This window comes from Stenella coeruleoalba (genome assembly GCF_951394435.1).
Source record: "Stenella coeruleoalba genome assembly, chromosome: 4".
NCBI classification, from domain to species: Eukaryota; Metazoa; Chordata; class Mammalia; order Artiodactyla; family Delphinidae; genus Stenella; species Stenella coeruleoalba.
In genome coordinates this window covers 13057741-13082465 of record NC_137149.1, presented here as the reverse complement: position 1 = coordinate 13082465, position 24725 = coordinate 13057741, and the positions used below count along the sequence as shown (strand labels likewise).

General features: G+C 36.1%; 1 protein-coding gene across 2 annotated transcripts in view; it reads right to left on the bottom strand.

The window, feature by feature from the left end:
• SCLT1 (sodium channel and clathrin linker 1) overlaps window positions 1-24725 on the bottom strand; it is a 256303-nt gene that overhangs the window by 170652 nt on the left and 60926 nt on the right. For both annotated transcript variants that reach the window (XM_079919329.1, XM_079919328.1), the window contains 2 exons: window positions 24512-24584; window positions 21126-21181 (listed from right to left, as the gene is read on the bottom strand). In XM_079919329.1, coding sequence (XP_079775455.1) covers window positions 21126-21181; window positions 24512-24584 — 129 coding nt within the window. The remainder of the gene's footprint in view (window positions 1-21125; window positions 21182-24511; window positions 24585-24725) is intronic.

Below are 24725 nucleotides of genomic sequence, written 5' to 3'. Positions count from 1 at the left end.
GCATGTAGACTTCTTGGTTGCAGCACGCAGACTTCTTAGTTGCAGCACGCCAACTCTTAGTTGCGGCACGCATGTGGGATCTAGTTCCCCGACCAGGGATTGAACCAGGGTCCCCTGCATTGGGAGTGCAGAGTCTTACCCACTGGACCACCAGGGAAGTTCCGAGAGCTACTTTCTGGATTTGTCAATTTTGGAAATGTTTTACATGTACTTAAAAAGAATATGTATTTTGAAGGTGTTAGGTATTTGTCTGTTAAGTAGGTTTGTTAATTGCATGGTTCAAATATTATTTTTTGAGTTTTTATTTCAATTACTGAGGAGCAATATGTTTATATATCCTGCTATCTAGTGGATTTGTCTGTTTTGCCATTCAATGCTATCACTGAATTTTTATAACCTAGAAAAACAAAAAACTTGAAATTTTCTATTCTGAGGCTTTGTTACTGGGTACTTGCAAATTTTTTTAAAATAAATAAATTTATTTATTTAATTGTTTATTTATTTTTGGCTGCATTGGGTCTTCATTGCTGTGTGCAGGCTTTCTCTAGTTGCGGCAAGCGGGGGCTACTCTTTGTTGTGGTGCACAGGCTTCTCATTGCGGCGGCTTCTCCTGTTGCAGAGCATGGGCTCTAGGCGTGTGGGCTTCAGTAGTTGTGGCACGCAGGCTCAGCAGTTGTAGTGCACAGGCTTAGTTGCTCCGCAGCATGTGGGATCTTCCCAGACCAGGGCTTGAACCCACGTCCCCTGCATTGGCAAGTGGATTCTTAACCACTGTGCAACCAAGCAAGTCTCTGGGTACTTGCAAATTTAAAACTGTTATATCTTTTATCATTATGAAATATCCCTATTTATAATATTCTCTTCTTGCATTAAAGTCTACTATGTCTGATATTACCAGCTTTCTTTTGGTTAGCACTGCATGGTTTATCTATTTTCCATCCTCTTATTTGCAATCATTCAATATTCTTATATTTTAAAAATCTGTCTGATAAGAAATACACACTATAACTGGTTTCTTTTTTAATCTCCTCTGATAAATCACTGTCTTTCAATTGCAGCATTTAGTACATTGAAGTTTAATGTAATTACTAATGTATTTGAGTTTATATCTACTATCTTAGTATTTACTTTCTATTTGCCCTGTCCATTATGATTTTTCTCTCCTTTCATGCTTTCTTTTGGCTTTTTTTTTTATTACTTCATTTTTCTACTCTATTATCTTGGTTGGCAGTTATATTATCTTGGTTGGCAGTTACATGGTTGGCAGTTACATTATCTTGGTTGGCAGCTGGCTTTACTTTTAAAGATTAAAACATGCATCACTGAGTTATCAAACTAAAATAAATTAGTATTATATTTCTTTTGGGTAATGCTAGAACCTGAGAATATTTTAACTCCAAATGCCCTTTCCCTAAATTTATGATATTGCTGTCTTATATTTAATTCTCTACAGATATTTTAGAGACATTATTATTGTTTTAGAATAGCTGATGTTCATTAGACGTTCTCCCATGGGCAGCATTTCCTGTAATTCTAAGCTTTCATCTGGGATTATTTTCTTTTTGTAGAATATCTTTTTAGGATTTTCTTTAATTTTGCTAATGATAATGCTCTCAATTTCTTTTCATCTGACCTTTCTTCTGATGGATATTTCACTGGGTAAAGAATTCTACATTGACAGTTTTTCTTTAAGTACTTTAAAAATATTCCACTGTCTCCTGATTTCCAGTATCTCTGTTGAGAAGTCAGTTAATCTCTTATTGCGGCTAGATAATAAGACAAGCTCTTTCTGCTGTTAAGTTTTTTCTTTTTCTTTGGTTTTCTTTGATTTTATAATAATGTACCTAGGTACAGTACTTTTGTATTTTCCTGCTTACAATGCATGGTGTGTTCTTAATCTGTGGATTGATGTCTCTCTGTCGTCTCTTTCTGGGACTCAAGCTATATGACTTTTAGCTGTTTTCACTATTTCCCATATGTCTCTTAGTTTTTATTTATTTATTTATTTTGTTCTGCATTTTCTATCCCCTTCTCTCTCTGACCTTCATTCTGAATATTTTCTTCTGACTTGGGTTGCATTCCATTAATTCTCTCCTCAGTTATGTCTCATTTCCATTATTACTGCAATTTTCAGTTCTAGAATTTCTATTTGGTTCTTTAAGAGTTTTTAGTTCTCTTATAGAAATTCTCAAAATTGTGTCTTATTTCATTGAACATAGTGCATAGTTATTTTAAAGACCAAACCGTGGATCTGTTTCTATTGTATACTATTTTTTTATGATTTTTTAACCATGCTGTCTTCAATCTTCCCATTACCAGTTCTTTTTACACCAGATATGAGCCAGATATCACAGAGATATTCTGAGGTCTAGAAATGATGTTATCTTCCTCTAAAAGTCTTCCTTTTCTTTTTCCAGGTGGGGAGGGGTATTATCAATCCCTGATCATGTCATTTATAACATCATGTTGTATCAAACATCAGAGTCATGTTTTAGATCTTTTCAGGACTAGTCTATTTTGGGGGAGTCACTCTTACTTCAAAGCCTGGATGTTCCTGAGCCACCTACCCTCAAGTCTGATGGGCTCTAAATTTCAATTTTTATTTCTCCAGCTCCATGAATTTGTTTCGAGCTCTGCTCAGTTTTCAACCACTCTTCACCTCTTCTGACATCAGGAGATATGTTTAAGGGAAAGTAACCCCAAATGCAGGCTCATATCCCTGGATTTCTTTCTTTTCCTGGTCTTTACCCTACAATTCTACACTGACTCCAATTCACTTTAAACAAATTTGATTTTTGTCAAATTTTTGTCAAGATTTTCTAGTTTTTGTCCAGATTCTCTAGTTTTCTCAGAAGGAGTCTCTTACCATCACTCTAAACAAAACTATCTAACTTATTTTCAGTTAATTAAAAATGTTCTGAGTACCAGTTTGGCTGCATCTCACTAGTTTGATATGCTATTTATTTTATGTAGTTTTTAATTTTAGTTTTCCTCTTTATCTCAGTAGTTGAAAATGTAGTTAAAAGAAATTCTTTACACTCACTTCTTGTTATTTCTAATTTATTGTAGGTGTAATTTATGTTTAATTTGTATGTATGTATGTGGTGGGGAGGGTCTGCAGCCCATGTCTATGTAAATGTTTCATGGGTCTTGAAAAACACAGTATATTCCTATTGGTTTATATATGAGTAGTATAAACAGAAAAATATACACACATATACTCAAACTTGTTCTTTACTCTTTATACCTTTTACATTCCTGTCTATTTTTGCCCTTGTTTTCTTTGAAGTATTATCTAGTTGCAATAATATATTTATAAATACTAAGTAAATACATGTTATTTAATTCTCCAAAGATCTTAACAGTATAATTGAGAAAATAAAGCCATTTAAGTACTGCAAAGGTTTAAGGAATTAGTCTTTTTCAAAGCATTATTTTTTATGTATGGCTACCAAATATTGAAAATTAGATATCAATAATTGTAGTAAGTTCAACAAACATTTGAAGAGATATTATGTACAGGATAGTAAGATAGTTGTGGTCCTAGCTGTATTTATTCAAATATATAATCAAGTCAAAACATAAGACCTGTAAGAAAATAAAGAGGAGAAAGTTCCATCATATTTGATTGGCTTCACAGTAAGAGGAGAAATGAAGAGAAATCACACAAAGCTTTGTAGAAGTAAACAGTGTTACCCTTATTAATAACACTAGTGGCACCACATTTCTCTGCATAGGTGCTTTATCTGCAGTCACCATCAACTAGCTGATCTCTATTTTCTAGTGCAAATGCTAAAAAAAGAGTCAATCTTATTGGTTTAGTTAACTGTAGAACTGTTTTGCTGAGAGAAATTATATATAGACCACAATTAGGAAGCTGGACAATCAGGAAGTGGCTACACCAACCGCGGGTTCTAGGAGCACACCTCTTTAGCCGAGATCCTGGGGTCAGGAAGTAACTGCCAGAGCTGTTGCCTGCAGGAACACCCTGACTTAGCTCTGACAGAAGCGGCTGCCAGAACTACTGGCTCTAGAGACACTCTACACTTGTTAGAATCTCATCCACAAAAACAGATTCTCATACACAGCTTCTCCTCCTATTTATCTCCTAATTTAGGTCTCTTACATGTGTTTATCATTAGCAGAACCTAATTCCTACCCTGAACTAGTTTTTAGTTTTCAAGCCTTTGCAGTACAAGGTATACAAAAAGGAGGTTGGAACAGATGTTAAGCCAATCTACTATACCTGCCATAAACTATTATTATAACTGTATAATTTAATTAAATGTGAACCAAAGTGAAAAAAATAAAACTACAAGAGAGTTGGGGTTTTTTCTATGAAACCTAGACTGAATATGAAAGGCTCAGTAAAGATGAGTTGTTAAATAGCTGCTGTTGAATTAGAGGTAGGTAAAATAATTATAATAGTCAGAAAATTTATAAAATCACAGAGGATCAAAAGGAGATCAAAAGGATCTCTAAGTTCTCACTCTTCTTCAAAGAAACTGAAACTGGAAATTATAAAGAATGAATTGACAACTAGGAAGATGGCGGAAGAGTAAGACGTGGAGATCACCTTCCTCCCCACAGATACATCAGAAACACATCTACACGTGGAACAACTCCTACAGAATACCTACTGAACACTGGCAGAAGACCTCAGACCTCCCAAAAGGCAAGAAACTCCCCATGTACCTGGATAGGGCAAAAGAAAAAAGAATAAACAGAGACAAAAGAATAGGGACGGGACCTGCACCAGTGGGAGGGAACCATGAAGGAGGAAAGGTTTCCACACACTAGAAGGCCCTTCGCGGGCGGAGACAGCGGGTGGAGGAGGGGGGAAGCTTCAGAGCCGCGGAGGAGAGCACAGCAACAGGGGTGCGGAGGGCAAAGCGGAGAGATTCCCGCACAGAGGATCGGTGCCGACCAGCACTCACCAGCCCGAGACACTTCTCTGCTCACATGCCTAGGCAGGCGGGGTCTGGGAGCTGAAGCTCCAGCTTCGGTCAGAGTGCCGGGAGAGGACTGGGGTTGGCAGCGTGAACACAGCCTGAAGGGGTTAGTGCACCACAGCTAGCCGGGAGGGAGTCCGGGGAAAAATATGGACCCGCCGAAGAGGCAAGAGACTTTTTCTTCCCTCTTTGTTTCCTGGTGCGCAAGGAGAGGGGATTAAGAGTGCTGCTTAAAGGAGCTCCAGAGACGGGCGCGAGCCGCGGCTAAAGCACGGAACCCAGAGACGGGCATGAGACGCTAAGGCTGTTCCTGCCGCCACCAAGAAGCCTATGTGCAAGCACAGGTCACTATCCACACCTCACTTCCGGGGAGCCTGTGCAGCCCGCTACTGCCAGGGTCCCATGATCCAGGGACAGCTTCCCCGGGAGAACACACGGTGTGCCTCAGGCTGGTGTAATGTCACGGCGGCCTCTGCCACTGCAGGCTCGCCCTGCACTCCGTGCACCTCCCTCTCCCGGGCCTGAGTGAGCCAGAGTCCCTGAATCAGCTGCTCCTTTAACCCCGTTTTGAGCAAAGAACAGACGCCCTCCGGCGACCTACACGCAAAGGCGGGACCAAATCCAAAGCTGAGCCCCGGCAGTTGTGCGAACAAAGAAAAGAAAGGGAAATCTCGCCCAGCAGCCTCAGGAGCAGCAGATTAAATCTCTACAATCAACTTGATGTACCTGCATCGGTGGAATACCTGAATAGACAAAGAATCATCCCAAATTGAAGAGGTGGACTTTGAGACCAAGATTTATTATTTTTTCCCCTTTTCCTCTTTTTGTGTGTATGTGTATGCTTCTGTGTGAGATTTTGTCTGTATAGCTTTGCTTTCATTATTTGTCCTGGGTTCTGTCCATCTGTATTTTTTTTTTTTTTTACTTTTGAAAAAAAATTTTATCTTAATAATTACATTTTATTTTAATAACTTTATTTTATTTTATCTTACTTTATTTTATTTTACCCTCTTTTCCTTCCTTCCTCCCTCCCTCCCTTCCTTCTTTTTCTCCCTTTTATTCGGAGCCATGTGGATGAAAGGCTCTAGTTATTGCAGCCAAGAGTCAGTGCTGTGCCTCTGAGGTGGGAAAGCAAATTTCAGGACACTGGTCCACAAGAGATCTCCCAGCTCCACATAATATCAAACAGCAAAAATCTCCCAGAGATCTCCATCTCAACACCAACACCCAGCTTCAGTCAACGACCAGCAAGCTACAGTGCTGGACACCCTATGCCAAACAACTAGCAAGACAGGAACACAACCCCACCCATTATCAGACAGGCTGCCTAAAATCATAATAAGGCCACAGACACCCGAAAAACACACCACCAGACGTGGACCTGCCCACCAGAAAGACAAGGTCCAGTCTCATCCACCAGAACACAGGCACTAGCCCCCTCCACAAGGAAGCCTACACAACCCACTGAACCTACTATAGCCACTGGGGACAGACAGCAAAAACAATGGAAACTACGAACCTGCAGCCTGCAAAAAGGAGACCCCAAACACAGTAAGATAAGCAAAATGAAAAGACAGAAAAACACACAGCAGATGAAGGAGCAAGATGAAAACCCACCAGACCTAACAAATGAAGAGGAAATAGGCAGTCCACCTGAAAAAGAATTCAGAATAATGATAGTAAAGATGATACAAAATCTTGGAAATAGAATAGACAAAATGCAAGAAACATTTAACAAGGACCCAGAAGAACTAAAGATGAAACAAACAATGATGAACAACACAATAAATGAAATTAAAAATACTGTAGAAGGGATCAATAGCTGAATAACTGAGGCAGAAGAATGGATAAGTGACCTGGAAGATAAAATAGTGGAAATAACTACTGCAGAGCAGAATAAAGAAAAAAGAATGAAAAGAACTGAGGACAGTCTCAGAGACCTCTGGGACAACATTAAATGCACCAACATTCGAATTATAGGGGTTCCAGAAGAAGAAGAGAAAAAGAAAGGGACTGAGAAAATATTTGAAGAGATTATAGTTGAAAACTTCCCTAATATGGGAAAGGAAATAGTTAATCAACTCCAGGAAGCACAGAGAGTCCCATACAGGATAATCCAAGGAGAAATACGCCAAGACACATATTAATCAAACTGTCAAAAATTAACTACAAAGAAAACATATTAAAAGCAGCAAGGGAAAAACAACAAATAACACAGAAAGGAATCCCCATAAGGTTAACAGCTGATCTTTCAGCAGAAACTCTGCAAGCCAGAACGGACTGGCAGGACATATTAAAAGTGATGAAGGAGAAAAACCTACAACCAAGATTACTCTACCCAGCAAGGATCTCATTCAGATTTGATGGAGAAATTAAAACCTTTACAGACAAGCAAAAGCTGAGAGAGTTCAACACCACCAAACCAGCTTTACAACAAATGCTAAAGGAACTTCTCTAGGCAAGAAACACAAGAGAAGGAAAAGACCTACAATAACAAACTCAAAACAATTAAGAAAATGGGAATAGGAACATACATATCGATAATTACCTTAAATGTAAATGGACTAAATGCTTCCACCAAAAGACACAGATTGGCTGAATGGATACAAAAACAAGATCCATATATATGCTGTCTACCAGAGACCCACTTCAGACCTAGAGACACATACAGACTGAAAGTGAGGGGATGGAAAAAGATATTCCATGCAAATGGAAATCAAAAGAAAGCTGGAGGAGCAAGACTCATATCAGACAAAACAGAATTTAAAATAAAGACGATTACAAGAGACAAAGAAGGACACTACATAATGATCAAGGGATCGATCCAAGAAGAAGATATAACAATTGTAAATATTTATGCACCCAACATAGGAGCACCTCAATACATAAGGCAAATGTTAACAGCCATAAAAGGGGAAATCGACAGTAACATATTCATAGTAGGGGACTTTAACACCCCACTTTCACCAATGGACAGATCATCCAAAATGAAAATAAAAAAGGAAACAAAAGTGTTAAATGACACATTAAACAAGATGGACTTAATTGATATTTATAGGACATTCCATCCAAAAACAACAGAATACATTTTTCTCAAGTGCTCATGGAACATTCTCCAGATAGATCATATCATGGGTCACAAATCAAGCCTTGGTAAATTAAGAAAACTGAAAGTGTATCAAGTATCTTTTCTGAACACTACGCTATGAGACTAGATATCAATTACAGGAAAATATCTGTATAAAAATACAAACACATGGAGGCTAAACAATACAGTACTTAAAAATGAAGTGATCACTGAAGAAATCAAAGAGGAAATCAAAAAATACCTAAAACAAATGACAATGGAGACACGATGACCCAAAACCTATGGGATGCAGTAAAACCAGTTCTAAGAGGGAAGTTTATAGCAATACAAAACTACCTTAAGAAACAGGAAACATCTCGAATAAACGACCTAACCTTGCACCTAAATCAATTAGAGAAAGAAGAACAAAAAAAACCCAAAGTTAGCAGAAGGAAAGAAATCATAAAGATCAGATCAGAAATAAATGAAAAAGATATGAAGGAAATAATAGCAAAGATCAATAAAACTAAAAGCTGGTTCTTTTAGAAGATAAACAAAATTGATAAACGATTAGCCAGACACATCAAGAAGAAAAGGGAGAAGACTGAAATCAACAGAATTAGAAACGAAAAAGGAGAAGTTAACAACTGACACTGCAGAAATACAAAAGATCATGAGAGATTACTACAAGCAACTCTATGCCAGTAAAATGGACAACCTGGAAGAAATGGACAAATTCTTAGAAATGCACAAGCTGCCAAGATTGAATCAGGAGGAAATAGAAAATATGAACAGAGCAATCACAAGCACTGAAATTGAAACTGTGATTAAAAATCATCCAACAAACAAAAGCCCAGGACCAGATGGCTTCACAGGCAAATTCTATCACACATTTAGAGAAGAGGTAACACCTATCCTTCTCCAACTTTTCCAAAATATAGCAGAGGGAGGAACACTCCCAAACTCATTCTAGGAGGCCACCATCACCCTGATACCAAAACCAGAAAAGGATGTCACCAAGAAAGAAAACTACAGGCCAATATCACTGATGAACATAGATGCAAAAATCCTCAACAAAATACTAGCAAACAGAATCCAACAGCACATTAAAAGGATCATACACCATGATCAAGTGGGGTTTATTCCAGGAATAAATGCAAGGATTCTTCAATATACGCAAATCAATCAATGTGATACACCATATTAACAACTTGAAGGAGAAAAACCATATGGTCATCTCAATAGATGCAGAGAAAGTTTTCGACAAACTTCAATACCAATTTATGATTAAAAACCCTGCAGAAAGTAGGCATAGAGGGAACTTTCCTCAACATAATAAAGGCCATATATGACAAACCCACAGCCAACATCGTCCTCAATGGTGAAAAACTGAAAGCATTTCAACTAACATTAGGAACAAGACAAGGTTGCCCACTCTCACCACTATTATTCAACACAGTTTTGGAAGTTTTAGCCACAGCAATCAGAGAAGAAAAGGAAATAAAAGAATCCAAATCAGAAAAGAAGAAGTAAATCTGTCACTGTTTGCAAATAACATGATGTAATACATAAAGAATCCTAAAGATGCTACCAGAAAACTACTAGAGCTAATCAATGATTTTGGTAAAGTAGCAGGATACAAAGTTAATGCACAGAAATCTCTGGCATTCCTATACACTAATGATGAAAAATCTGAAAGTGAAATTAAGAAAACACTCCCATTAACCACTGCAACAAAAAGAATAAAATATCTAGGAATAAACCTACCTAAGTAGACAAAAGACCTGTATGCAGAAAATTATAAGACTGATGAAAGAAATTAAAGATACAAATAGATGGAGAGATATACCATGTTCTTGGATTGGAAGACTCAACATTGTGAAAATGACTCTACTACCCAAAGCACTCTACAGTTTCAATGCAATCCCTATCAAACTACCATGGGCATTTTTCACAGAACTAGAACAAAAAATTTCACAATTTGCATGGAAACACAAAAGACTCCGAATAGCCAAAGCAATCCTAAGAACAAAAAACGGACCTGGAGGAAACAGGCTACCTGACTTCAGACTATACTACAAAGCTACAGTAATCAAGACAGTATGGTACTGGCACAAAAACAGAAAGATAGATCAATGGAACAGGATAGAAAGCCCAGAGATAAACCCACACACATATGGTCACCTCATCTTGATAAAGGAGGTAGGTATGTACAGTGAAGAAAGGACAGCATCTTCAATAAGTAGTGCTGGGTAAACTGGACAGGTACATTAAAAGTATGAAATTAGAACACTCCCTAACACCATACACAAAAATAAGTTCAAAATGGATTAAAGACCTAAATGTAATGCCAGACACTATCAAACTCTTAGAGGAAAACACAGACAGAACACTCTATGACATAAATCACAGCAAGATCCTTTTTGACCCACCTCCTAGAGAAATTGAAATAAAAAGAAAAATAAAGAAATGGGACCTAATGAAACTTCAAAGCTTTTGCACAGCAAAGGAAACCAGAAACAAGACCAAAAGATAACCCTCAGAATGGGAGAAAATATTTGCAAATGAAGCAACTGACAAAGGATTCATCTCCAAAATTTACAAGCAGCTCATGCAGCTCAATAATAAAAAAACAAACAACCCAATACAAAAATGGGCAGAAGACCTAAAGAGACATTTCTCCAAAGAAGACATACAGATTGCCAACAAACACATGAAAGAATGCTCAACATAATTAATCATTAGAGAAATGCAAATCAAAACTACAATGAGATATCATCTCACACCAGTCAGAATGGCCATCATCAAAAAATCTAGAAACAGGGCTTCCCTGGTGGCGCAGTGGTTGAGAGTCCGCCTGCCGATGCAGGGGACACGGGTTCGTGCCCTGGTCCGGGAAGATCCCACATGCTGTGGAACGGCTGGGCCCGTGAGCCATGGTTGCTGAGCCTGCGTGTCCGGAGTCTGTGCTCCGCAACGGCAGAGGTCAAAACAGTGAGAGGCCTGCATACCACAAAAAAAAAGAAAAAAAAAATCTAGAAACAATAAATGCTGGAGAGGGTGTGGAGAAAAGGGAACACTCTTGCACTGCTGGTGGGAATGTGAATTGGTACAGCCACTATGGAGAACAGTATGGAGGTTCGTTAAAAAACTACAAATAGAACTACCATATGACCCAGCAATCCCACTACTGGGCATATACCCTGAGAAAACCATAATTCAAAAAGAGTCATGTACCAAAATGTTCACTGCAGCTCTATTTACAATAGCCAGGAGATGGAAACAACCTAAGTGTCCATCATTGGCCGAATGGATAAAGAAGATGTGGCACATATATACAATGGAATATTACTGAGCCATAAAAAGAAACGAAATTTAGCTATTTGTAATGAGGTGGATTGACCTAGAGTCTGTCATACAGAGTGATGTAAGTCAGAAAGAGAAAGACAAATATCGTTTGCTAACACATATATATGGAATTTAAGAAAAAAAAATGTCATGAAGAGCCTAGGGGTAAGATGGGAATAAAGACACAGACCTACTAGAGAATGGACTTGAGGATATGGCGAGGGGGAAGGGTAAGCTGTGACGAAGTGAGAGAGTGACATGGACATATATACACTACCAAGCGTAAAACAGATAGCTAGTGGGAAGCAGCCGCATAGCACAGGGAGATCAGCTCGGTGCTTTGTGACCACCTAGAGGGGTGGGATAGGGAGGGTGGGAGGGAGGGAGACGCAAGAGGGAAGAGATATTGGAACATATGTATATGTATAACTGATTCACTCTGTTATAAAGCAGAAACTAACATACCATTGTGAAGCAATTATACTCCAATAAAGATGTAAAAAAAAAAAAATCTAGAAACAATAAATGCTGGAGAGGGTGTGGAGATAAGGGAACACTCTTGCACTGCTGGTGGGAATATGAATTGGTACAGCCACTATGGAGAACAGTATGGAGGTTCCTTAAAAAACTACAAATAGAAATACCACATGACCCAGCAATCCCACTACTGGGCATATACCCTGAGAAAACCGTAATTCAAAAAGAGTCATGTACCAAAATGTTAATTGCAGCTCTATTTACAATATCCAGGACATGGAAGCAACCTAAGTGTCCATCATCGGATGAATGGATAAAGAAGATGTGGCACATATATACAATGGAATATTACTGAGCCAAAAAAGACACGACATGGAGTTATTTGTAGTGAGGTGGATGGACCTAGAGTCTGTCATACAGAGTGAAATAAGTCAGAATGAGACAAACAAATACCGTATGCTAACACATATATTGAATCTAAGAAAAAAAAATGTCATGAAGAACCTAGGGGTAAGACAGGAATAAAGACACAGACCTACTAGAGAATGGACTTGAGGATATGGGGCGGGGGAAGGGTAAGCTGTGAGAAAGTGAGAGAGTGGCATGGACATATATACACTACCAAATGTAAAATAGATAGCTAGTGGGAAGCAGCCGCATAGCACAGGGAGATCAGCTCGGTGCTTTGTGACCACCTAGAGGGTGGGATAGGGAGGGTGGGAGGGAGGGAGACGCAAGAGGGAAGAGATATGGGAACATATGTATATGTATAACTGTGTCACTTTGTTATAAGGTAGAAACTGACGCACCACTGTAAAGCGATTATACTCCAATAAATATGTAAAAAAAAAATAAAGAATGAATTATCTTTATGGTTTATGTATAAAAGACAACAAAGAACTACAATTAGTAGGCTTACTCAAGTAAAGGTCTTAGGCATTATATAAAAAAAGATTAAATAAGTGCACATTTACATTGAGTCAACGTCAAAAATTTTTAAAGTATTCTATGTATGTCTTATGATTCTCCACTTTATTGCCTCTTTCAATCTGCAGACCATCTATTAATCTAGAAAGAAAGAGGGTTTGTACTATATTTTATGCTAGGTACAATATACTAAATCAAAAAAGTAACAGTGTTTCTGACCTCTTCCTGTTGACTATTTCATTGGATAAGATATTCCTGATAAAAAGTCTTTATGAAAATAAATATTATCCTAAAATATAATATGATGCTTTACATTAAATTACTACATATCTATGCCTTTTAAGTTGTTACTTATGGCTTTTATTATTTTTCTATCTTACCACTTGCAGTATTACTTCAAAATTAACTAGCACTTACTATAATCATAAAAATATATAAAAAATAAAACTGAAATCTAGTCCAAATCTCTCATTTTATAGATTAAGGAACTGAGATCTAAACATACGGACACTAAGGGGGGAAAGCGGGGTGAGGGGGGATGAATTGGGAGACTGGGATTGACATATATACACTAATATGTATAAAATAGATAACTAATAAAAAAAGACCTATTTAAGTAATAGAAGACATGAAACAGATTTGAATTATTGTTTTATTGATTTGATGTACATATACATAAGCAAGTGTCTGCAATCCAAAGTAAAAGTAATAAATGCCCTAACCAAGGTACAAAAATATTATAATGAGTCACTTTATTATAAAGCAGAAACTAACACACCATTGTAAAGCAATTATACTCCAATAAAGATGTTAAAAATAATACTATAATGGAATGTGCAAAGATTTTTCAGAAAAGATCATATTTAAATTGGTTCCTAAGAATGTGTATAAGTTTAATGTATAGAGATGTGGGTGGTGTTCTCAGGCTGTTGGAAAATGTGAGCAGACAGAATGCTAAGAAAGTATGAGTGTCTGAAGAAATAAAGAATAATTTGCATGGAGGAAAAAAAAAAAGAAACTAAGCTCCACCTCCTACATTGTTGGTGGGAATGTACGTTGGTACAGCCACTATGGAAAACAGTATGGAGGTTCCTCAGAAAACTAAAAATAGAATGAACCATATGATCCAGCAATCCTACTCCTGAGAATATATCCAGACAAAACTATAATTCAAAAGGATACATGCACCCCTATGTTGATAGCAGCACTATTCACAATAGCCAAAACACGGAAACAACCTAAATGTCCATCAACAGATGAATGAATAAAGAAGATGTACTACATATATACAATGGAATACTACTTAGACATAAAAAAGAATGAAATAATGCCATTTGCAGCAACATGGATGCAAACAGAGATTATGATACTAAGTGAAGTAAGTCAGAAAGAGAAAGACAAATACCATATGACATCACTTATATGTGGAATTTAAAATATGGCACAAATGAGCCTATCTACAAAACAGAAACAGACTCATAGATGTAGAGAACAGACTTGTGGTTGCCAAGGGGGAGGGGGGAAAGAGAGGGATAGACTGGGAGTTTGGGGTTGGCAGATGCAAACTATTACACTTAGAATGGATAAACAACAAGATTCTAATGTATAGCACAGGGAACTATATTCAATATCCCATATTCAAAACCATAATGGAAAATAAGAACTATATTCAAAACCATAATGGAAAATAACATACGGAAAAGGAATGTATATATGTGTATAACTGAGTCACTTTGCTGTACGGCAGAGATCGGCACAACACTGTAAATCAACTATACTTCAGTAAAAAAAAAAAAAAAGAAAGAAAGAAACTGAGTTCCAGATAGATTAAAGTATTAATACCAGGAAAATCACCCAGCCAGTAACTGCAGTCCTGAAATTATAACTAATTAGCATTAATAGGCAATAGAATTTTGGCCATGATGACTTTATAAAAGTTTTGATCTCTGAGGTGACAAAGACAAATCAAATACACTTCTAACCAGTCTTTCTTTGAATTGAATTTGTCATTGATAGTAAGATGCACCATTCTTTTACATACTATTAAAAATAAAAATTGCTGCTTATTAATCTTGACATGTCATTCACTATTGCTACATCCCAATTTTGTAGATCTTAAAATAGGGGAACGGGGAATAGTGTTAGGGAATCTTACAGTCGAGTAAGAGAGAAGATAGAGTAAGACAAATACATATAATTAGAAAACATTCTAGACAACTGCCTGGTACAACCTCTCTACATGCCTTCCCTCACCTGACATTTTTCATCCTTAAGTCCAAGCTTCCTCAGTGAAGGTATCCACATCCCTGCCATGGTGTAGTGTTTCTTTTGGGGATTAATACAGAACAGTCTGATAACTAGAATTGTTGCTTCCCTTCTTCTGCTCCTACAGTGAATCATATATATTCTTTCCAGAAAAATTCGGAATTTTCAAGTTCTAAAGTGTAACTGAATTCAATCCTTCAACAGTGCACCCTCCTCCTCTGCTAAAAGCCCTTGAAGAGCCCCCTACGCCATCTGAAAGACAAGTTTAAATCTCTTAGCAGAGCATATAAGATCTTATATGATCTGCTCCCTGCCCACCATCCCAGTCTTATGCCTAATTCCCCTATACAAATACGCTGAGATATAACCACAGTAAATGATCTGTATTTTAATAAACATATGATTTTTCATTTGATGAACTCCTACTCATTCTTAAAGACTCTGCTCAAATTTCATTCCCTCACTTAAGCCTTCTCTGATGTCTCCAGCCAGAGTGATATCTTCAACAATTACAATCTAATGTATATATTGGACATGTTATAGTTAACACCATCTGCCATGTGCAGACTTAAGTAATCCTTGACCATAACCCATGCTCTGGGGAATAGCGCAGGTTATTTTTTACAGAGGGAAGTCAATGATTAGATTAAAGTTTTGCATATTTCTCAAGGGCAGCCCTATCATACGCTGACTGGCATGAAGCGTACTGAAAATAGTAGTGTTGGCCATTAGTAACTAACAAGAATGGGTACCTTCAGGATTTGACCTAAAGAACAGAGAGAATCAGCTTTTTGGTTGGAAGAATAGAAGCAGCTGCTACATGGAAAGGGGTGCCATTACTGAGGGGGACAATTAAGGCTGTATGAGACAACTGATAAGAGGAGCATATCCTCAGAGATTGTCCTAATTGTTTCCCAGTTCTAGCTGTATTCCATGTTCCTCCTTATCATACATTCCCATTTACTCAGAATGACCTGTTTCTATTTCTTGAAGAAAAAACAGCCAAATATGAATATATGTATGTGTTTATGTTCCTAATATTTGCAATCATCCACTCAAAAAATATTTTTTGAGCATTTAATATGTATCAAGCACTGTTCAAAGGTGTTAGGTATACAGTGATAAACAGAATAGACAAGGGCCCTGCTCCACGAAGGATACATTCTAGTAGATAAGACAGATAATAACCAAGCAAATAAATAATTTCAGGTAGTAATAGGTACCACAAATAAAATTGGATAATATAAAACAGAAAGTTGGGGAGGGAGGAAGAGTGCTAGATAATGTGGTCAGGGAATGCCTGCCTGATTGAAGAGGAGACAGTCCTGTGTAGGTCTGGAGAATAACATTCCAGGCAGAAGAAATATGCAAAAGGTCTTCTGGTGGAAACTGGTTTGCCAGTTTTAAGAAAGACGAAGTAAGACGGCCAGTGTTGACTGGAGACTAGTCATCAAAGGAGGGTGTGGTAAGAGGCATATATATACATAAATATACAAACACAGACTTATTATAAACAGAGACATACACAGAAATCAGGGTACCTCTGAATTTATATAAGGTTATTAAAAAGAGAAATATTAAACTTTATAATGAAAGCTTAGGATTTGGGTGAACTTTTGGGGATGGTTTCCTCACAGTATAATGGTGTAAACTAGCATCAGAACAGCAGGGTTTACTGTTCCAGAGATAGCTCTGTTCCAGAGATATCTTTTCACTCTCTCATTGGAAAATAGATCAAATATATTCATCTTTTGCTATTATATAAATAAAGGTTTGGGGTAGAGAATACCATTTTTGGACAAGTACTGAAAAATAATGGCTTTATTACTATTTTTATAAATATACACATGAACGCCTTCCTCCCAAATTTCAAATAGACTATACTGTGTTCATAGGCTATTATCAACATACCCTATGATATAATAATTAGGGATGGTGAAAGCAAACCTAAAATTACAACTCTGATCTATATTATTATTTATTATTCAATTATCATTGGTCAATAAGAACAAATCAATGAAAATAGTGCTAAAAAATTCTATTTTATAATGCTATTGAAATCTTCTAAATCATAAATATTTAGTTTTAATCTTAAAAAGATAAATATATTAGACTATCATAAAACAAAAACTTACAAACTTAGTAAAATAAATAATATGCTAAATATAATTGTTTTAATTTATTAAATACTAACTTTATACTCCTGTTGAAGTTTTCTGTTTCTGTGCTCTAAAGCTACATATATGCCTAAATAAAAAAGTAAACAGTTATAAATTTCAAAAAAGCTTTTTGGTGACAGTTGAACCAAAGACTAGTTAACAGACTGAGCAGCAAAAGATAGCTACATGTATCAGAGAAGAGTAAACTTTTTCTGTAAAGGACCAGATACCAAATATTCTAGGTTTTGTGGGCCATTCAGTCTCTGTCTCAACTATTCAACTCCATCATTGTAGAGCAAAAGCTGCCATAGACGGTATACAAATGAACAAGTCTGGCTGTGATCTAATAAACTTTTATTTACCAAAAGAAGTGGCAGGCCAGATTTGGCCCTCAAGCTGTAGTTTGTGAATCCCTGACAGATGTCGTTAAGTCTCTGTACTAGTTACTATACTTTGACTACAAGCAACAGTGATTTTTGTCTGTTTTATTTACTAATGTATTCCAGAAACTTGAACAGTGCTTGGTACTTAGTAAGTACTCAATAAATATTTGTGAATGACTGAATGAATGTTTTATTACCTCACCAAATATTAAATCTGAAGGCAAGTGGCTCTAGATTTGTTTCAGCAGTTCAATAATGTAATTTAAGGACCAAAGGCTTCCCCATCTTTCCCTTCTTCTAATCTCATTGTGTTTCTGATACATGCTCTCATGGTTACAAAATGGGTATAGCAGCTTCAACATATATCACTTTCTAAAATGACAAGGAACAGGAAGGAGGTTGTTTTCTTCTTGCCAGTCTCTCTTTTTATCAGGGAGAAAAAGCTTTCCCAGAGGCTCTACGACAGACTCTCCCTTATACTTCACTGGGTACAAGTGAGTCACATGTTCATACTTAGACCAATTCTTGGCAAAAAGAAATGTGCACTGGTTTATAATCAAAGTTTTATCACCTGAGATTGTGGAAGAAGCTCATCTCCGCTGAGCACAATGCAACTGGAACAAAATCAGGGTTATATGAATTATGAAAGAAGGGAAAATAGCTCTTATGGAGGCAACAAATAATGTCTTTCATACCCTCAATAATAAAATAAAAATAATAACAATAAAAGGTAGTATTTTCTTAGTGCCAGGAAGTGCTGTATATATATTCACTCATTTAATTATCATATCCAATTTTCATCCTCTGGCAAGTTATGAGGAGGAAATATGATATTAAAGAAAAAATGAGACAAAAACAAAATAAAAAACATGAACTGAGTTTAAAGGAATAAACTAAAAATGGGAAGGATGATAAAATGAATATCTTTTCACCTCTTCCTAAGTCTCATTTTATAAAATGACTTCATTATTTTCTATTTGTAATCAATTCCCAGAAAATACTCGCCTATACACAAATGTATTAAAAAGTTTCCAAAACCCAATAATGTGGAATTGCATACTATTGTATAATCCATGCCACTGCTAGCTTCCATTATTCAGACTTGACCATATTTAAGACATTTTCCTTAAAAATGATAAGCTCTTTTTGATTTTGCAGTCTTTAACAGCAATACTTAAAAGCAGGTTGTTGCCCTAAGGGCATAGAGTTCACTTTAAAACCTGATGACATTTCGAGTTACTAAAAGTGCCTTTTAATAAGCTCAGAATCCATTTTTCCCATTTCCCTATTATACTAAGAATAAATACATTCATGAGCCATGACTGCAGTACTATTAAACAGGTAAAGGCAGATTTTTAAAAGACTGGTTTCAAAAGACCTGGACATAAAAGGAAGAGTATGGAGTCAAATATAGGAAACAACTAAATCGTTAGCTCAATCACATAACACCGTATTATCTCCAATACATTAAAATACAAACTTAGCTTACATACACTGGTGATTCAAAAATCTTAGCAATAGTCTTTAATAGGAAGATTTTTGAGAAAGAATAGTAAATCATATAAAGTTAAAGTTAGAAAAACTTTCCCATGGGAAAAAACACAAATAAACGAGAAAAACTGAAAATCCAATTAAGAGATTTACATAGAAGAATGCAAACAAAGGAATGCCAAACTTAAAAAGAGCTTATGCTTTAAATGAATTTAAAACCAAAAAAAAATGTATTTCTTCATTTTTTGGTTTTGTTTTGTAAGGCGACAACAAAAGATATATCAGGTCTCAGTCCAGTTGCATGACCTTTAAAAGTTAAACTTGGGATAGAATAAAACTCTGAACATTTTTAGAAGAAAATGTAAGAGAAGATCTTTAGGACCACAGGCTGAGAGAGGATTTGTTATACACAAAGACCAACAACCATAAGAAAGAAGACTGATATATTCAACTACCTCAAAATTAAAAAAAAAAAAAGGAAAAGAAATTTCTGTTGATCAAACATATCACAACCTGGGAACAGATATCTGAAATATATCTATTGTCTAGCACATTGAATGCGCCATTGGCACTCATTATTCATTCCCATCCCTTTCCATATCCCAGCAGCTTTCATAATGGCTGAAAGTCTAAAACTATGTTTCCCGGATGTCCTTGCAGCTGGTGTGGTGGATGGAATTAAAGGTTCACCAGTGACGGGCACTTGAAGGGGATATAGAAGGCAGAAGTGAGCTGAGAACATTCTTCTATAGGTACAACAGATGACAAGCAAAACTGATAGACGTGAGTGTCTCCTGAAGTGAGTACCTCATGCCCCACTTTCCAGTGTCAAGTTTTCAGCTCCATGGAAGTGATGCTGTAGTGGTAGCTACAGAGATGGTGGCAGCAGCATAAATTCCTGGCCTCAGAATCTCAGCCTCTAAGGTATGACTCTAAAACCAATTATCTTACCTACATAGTACTTAACTGTAAGTGACTAAATCCCTTCTTGTTTGAAGTGTCTATGATGGTTACTGTCTACACTGATCAGCACACTAACAAATATTCAGAATACAGATTATATAAAGTACTTTGACAATTTAAGGAAAAGATAAAGAGAAAATGGGAAAAAGAAATGAACAAGCGTTTCATGAGAAAACCACATGGGTAAATAAATACATGAAAAATGGTTAACCATATTGATATTCAGGAAAATGTAAATTAAAACCACAATGAAATACCATTTAAGACTCAAAATAACAAAAATTAAGAAACCTGGTAAGAGCAAGTGCTGATAAAATATACAAATCAATAAGAACTCATAAATATCACTGGTAGGAATGTAAATTGGTATAGCCACTTTGGAAATTAGATTGGCAATATTTTGCAAAATTGAATATTCACATAGCCTATGACCCAACCCTGAAACTCTTCTGCTTATGCATGATATTGAGTGGAAAAAAAGTAAGTCTCAGAAGACTAAATAATACTATTTTTGGAAGTTTTTAAAAATGCAAAACTAAATAATATATCATTAGGAATACACATACCTACAAAAATTTTAAAAAGCAAGGGAACGATAAACAAAAATTCAAGACAGTATTAACTGCTGGCAGAGGGAAGGAGGGGCATGGGATAGGGAAGGAAAACATGAATAAGTGCACCAGTATTGAGAACATTTTAGCTCTTAACTGGATGGTGGGTTGACAGGTTTCCGTTTTATCAGTATGTTTCCTAATATAATATATATTCTATACTATACTATTCATGATTGCTAATATTTATAAGGTGCTTATTATGTACCCTATTTTAAGCAATTACTTTATCCCTTACAGTCAGCTCTAAGAAATAGGTTCTGTTATTGTCTCCCACTTATAGATGAGGAAACCCTAAAGCACACAGAGGTTAACTTGTCCAAGGTCATATAGCTAATAAGCAATGGAGCCAGGAGTCAAAAAGGAAATCAGACCCCAGCGTCCACACTCATAACCAGTATACTCCATGAATAAAATACTAAATAACAATAATAAAAGTTACCTAAGACAACAATAAGATAATCAGTAGTTAATTGATCTACCTTTCATTTTCCTTGATGACATTTTCAAGTTGTAGTTTCATCTCACCCATCTGTTTCTGAAAGAATAAAATATGGTTGCAGAAAAACATTTTCCAGACAATTAGATTTATATTAAGTAGTTCATTCATATGCAAGCAATCAGATTCTATGACACTAGTCTACAGATAAGAAGTAATTATTCTTCACTTCTAACAAGCAATATTAAATATAGATATTTTAATGATACACAGAACATAATAGAACATTTTGAATAGAATATAAGTAAAAATATTTTATATAACATATTAATAAATATTTTAAAATGTAATTCCTATATTTAGAGATGTTTATAGGAAAAGAGATGTAAGATATTCCTTAATATGTCACTGTAAGAAATATCCGATGATCCCTAGACCTTGAATATATATCGTAATTCATCTTAGTTTAGGTGAAGCCCATGTAAGTGCTTGAATTTCAAGAAGTAAAATGTTAATGGGGAAAAAAGCAAATAAAGATCTTCTTTAGCAATAATTCATTCAGTCTCTGATTGACCACCTTGTTTAGTTGTATAAACTCTCTGCCCTATACAAGGCTGCTACAGTAAACCAATGTGGTCACTAACACATACATTAGTAGGAAAGACGGTAAAAAAAAAAAAAAAATCACTAACTAAAATACCAATACGAATAAAATATATACTGTAAAGGGAATGAAATGAAGGTATTTTTAATTTTCTCTGAGGGGTTAAAGGGATTGCAAGATTTCAACAGGAAAGAAAGGGCATTTCAAGTAGGGTGAAATATGAGTAAAAGCAAAGAAGCAAAAAATATTAGACGACACAGGCATAGTCATCAGTTCTCAGTAAGAGTAAACGAGCAAGTGGAGATCAGGAAGGAGGCCATGTAAAATCATACTTAAAACAAAACTGCAATCAATTCATGATCTGTCCATTACTCTTGATTGGGTACCCCAGGCTAAAGGAGAAGAGCCAATCCTGGAGTGAACCTGGCAAGGGAAGGGTGGAACAGGCAATCCTCCAAGCCTTTCTCTCTCCCTTTCAACTAGAGAAGCTCAAGGAAGCTTCCCCTAGGAAAACAGTAACAGCCAATTATTTAACTACAAAGCCGGCTTGAAAGGTGAACCTTTCCCAGGTCCCTGCTGTGCCTGAATCACAATTAAATCAAAATGAATGAATTTACTACCAGATAACTGAGAACTGACCACACATGGAGCCATGCAATGAGAGGTAAAACAGGAAAGGCAGGTGGCAGGCCTTGCTTGAATGCCATGCAGACTAAGAGGTTTGGATTTTATTGTAGCAATTATCCCCATTTTGTAATTATTTTAAAAAAATCGATCTTTAAAAATTGCAAAAATGTCAGCGTATCTTGAAAAATATTATTCAAATAATTAGGTAGGATATATGCATTAACTAGGATTCAGGGTGGATCATGAGAGTAACACTAAAGATTCTTTACTGTAAAATATTTCAAAACATTTAATCGTTGAAAGAAAACAAAAATTCAGCAGTACCTTTCTTATCATCAAATTTTCCCCTATTATTTACATTTCTGGAAGAAACTTTCATATAGAGAATTATTGTGAATATTTTCCTGCTTTCAAGATATACTATTTTTTGACTGGTCAATAAGATAAATCATAAGAGCTTTGCTACTCAATAATATCTATGTGAGCAAGTGTTTTTTTTTGTTTGTTTTTGTTTTTTTTTTGCAGTACACGGGCCTCTTACTGTTGTGGCCTCTCCCATTGCAATGCACAGGCTCCAGATGTGCAGGCTCAGCGGCCATGGCTCATGGGCCCAGCCGCTCCGCGGCATGTGGGATCTTCCCGGACCGGGGCACGAACCCGTGTCCCCTGCATCGGCAGGCGGACTCCCAACCACTGCGCCACCAGGGAAGCCCTGAGCAAGTGTTTTAAGAAGTAGCTGTCAACATCTTTTTTGTCTCTAAAAGTAGCAACTATTCTTGCCCCTTAGGCTTTCTGCTACAGCTTCCTCTCTCTTGAAGTTAATCCAGTAATCACTCTTAGATGGAGAATGCCAAATGGAAAAAAGAAGTTAAACACCTTAGTAAACTAGCTGATTAAAGACATATATGAATCAGGTAAATTATAAAAAATTAAAATTTAGAACAGTTTAATTTCAAGATAACTAGATATTCCATTTTATAACAATCAAACCACATGTCATTATAGCAATTTTGAGAGAGTGAATTCAGCAGAAACTTTAGGCTCACTAGTCCTAAAAATAAAAGCAAAATACCATTTGTGCAAAAGAGAGCTTTCTGTTGTTCTTTATCAATTAAAAAATTTAAACAAACAACTCATACAGCTCAACAGCAAAAAAACAACCACCCAATCAGAAAATGGGGGGAAGATCTAAATAGACATTTCTCCAAAGACGACATACAGATGGCCAACAGGCACATGAAATGATGCTCAACATCATTAATTATTAGAGAAATGCAAATCAAAACCACAGTGAAGTATATCACCTCAGACTGGTCAGAATGGCCATCATCAAAAAGTCTACAAACAATACATACTGGAGAGGGTGTGGAGAAAAGGGAACCTTCCTACACTGTTGGTGGGAATATAAACTGGAAAACAGTATTGAGGTTCCTTAAAAAACTAAAAACAGAGTTACCATACGATCCAGCAATCCCACTCCTGGATATATATCCGGAAAAGACAAAAACTCTAATTCAAAAAGATACATGCACCCCAATGTTCAGAGCTGCACTATTTACAATAGCCAACAGTTGGAAGCAACCTGAGTGTCTATCAACACATGAATGGGTAAAAAAGATGTGGTGTACATATATACAATGGAATATTATTCAGCCATAAAGAATGAAATAATGCATTTGCAGCAACATGGATGGTCCTAGAGATTATCATACTAAGTAAGTCAGACAGAGAAAGACAAATATCATATGATATCATTTATATGTAGAATCTAAAAAAAAAAAATTATACTTAAAACAGAAACAGACTTACAGAAGTAGAAAACAAACTTATGGTTACCAAAGGGGAAAAGAGGGGGCAGGGATAAATTAAGAGTTTGGGATTAACAGATACACACTACTATATATAAAACAGATAAACAACAAGGACCTACTGTATAGCACAGGGAACTAGATTCAATATCTTGTACTAACCTATAATGGAAAAGAATCTGATAAAGAATACATATATACACACACACACACATAAATGTGTAAATGTGTATAGCTGAATCACTTTGCTGTACATCAGAAAATAACACGTAAATTGATTACAGGTAAACATTTTCTTCCTTATCAATGTTTTTGTAAAGAAAGGGAGTCTATTTTTTCTTTTTTTAATAAGAAAATATTACCAAATGGTTGATAGCTATGATTCCATACCTGATAATATTTCAGCTGCCCATTTAGCTCTTCCAGATGCTTATCATACTCAGTAATAAGAGGAACTAAAAAGCTAAAGAAAATTTCAAAGTTAAAAAGATACATATTCTTTTTAATCTAGTTTAATAAATATGTAACATGAAATAAATTAAACATCAAAATTTTTATGTTAGTTTTCTCCATAGCAATCAATACTTTGCCTTTTTCCTAAACC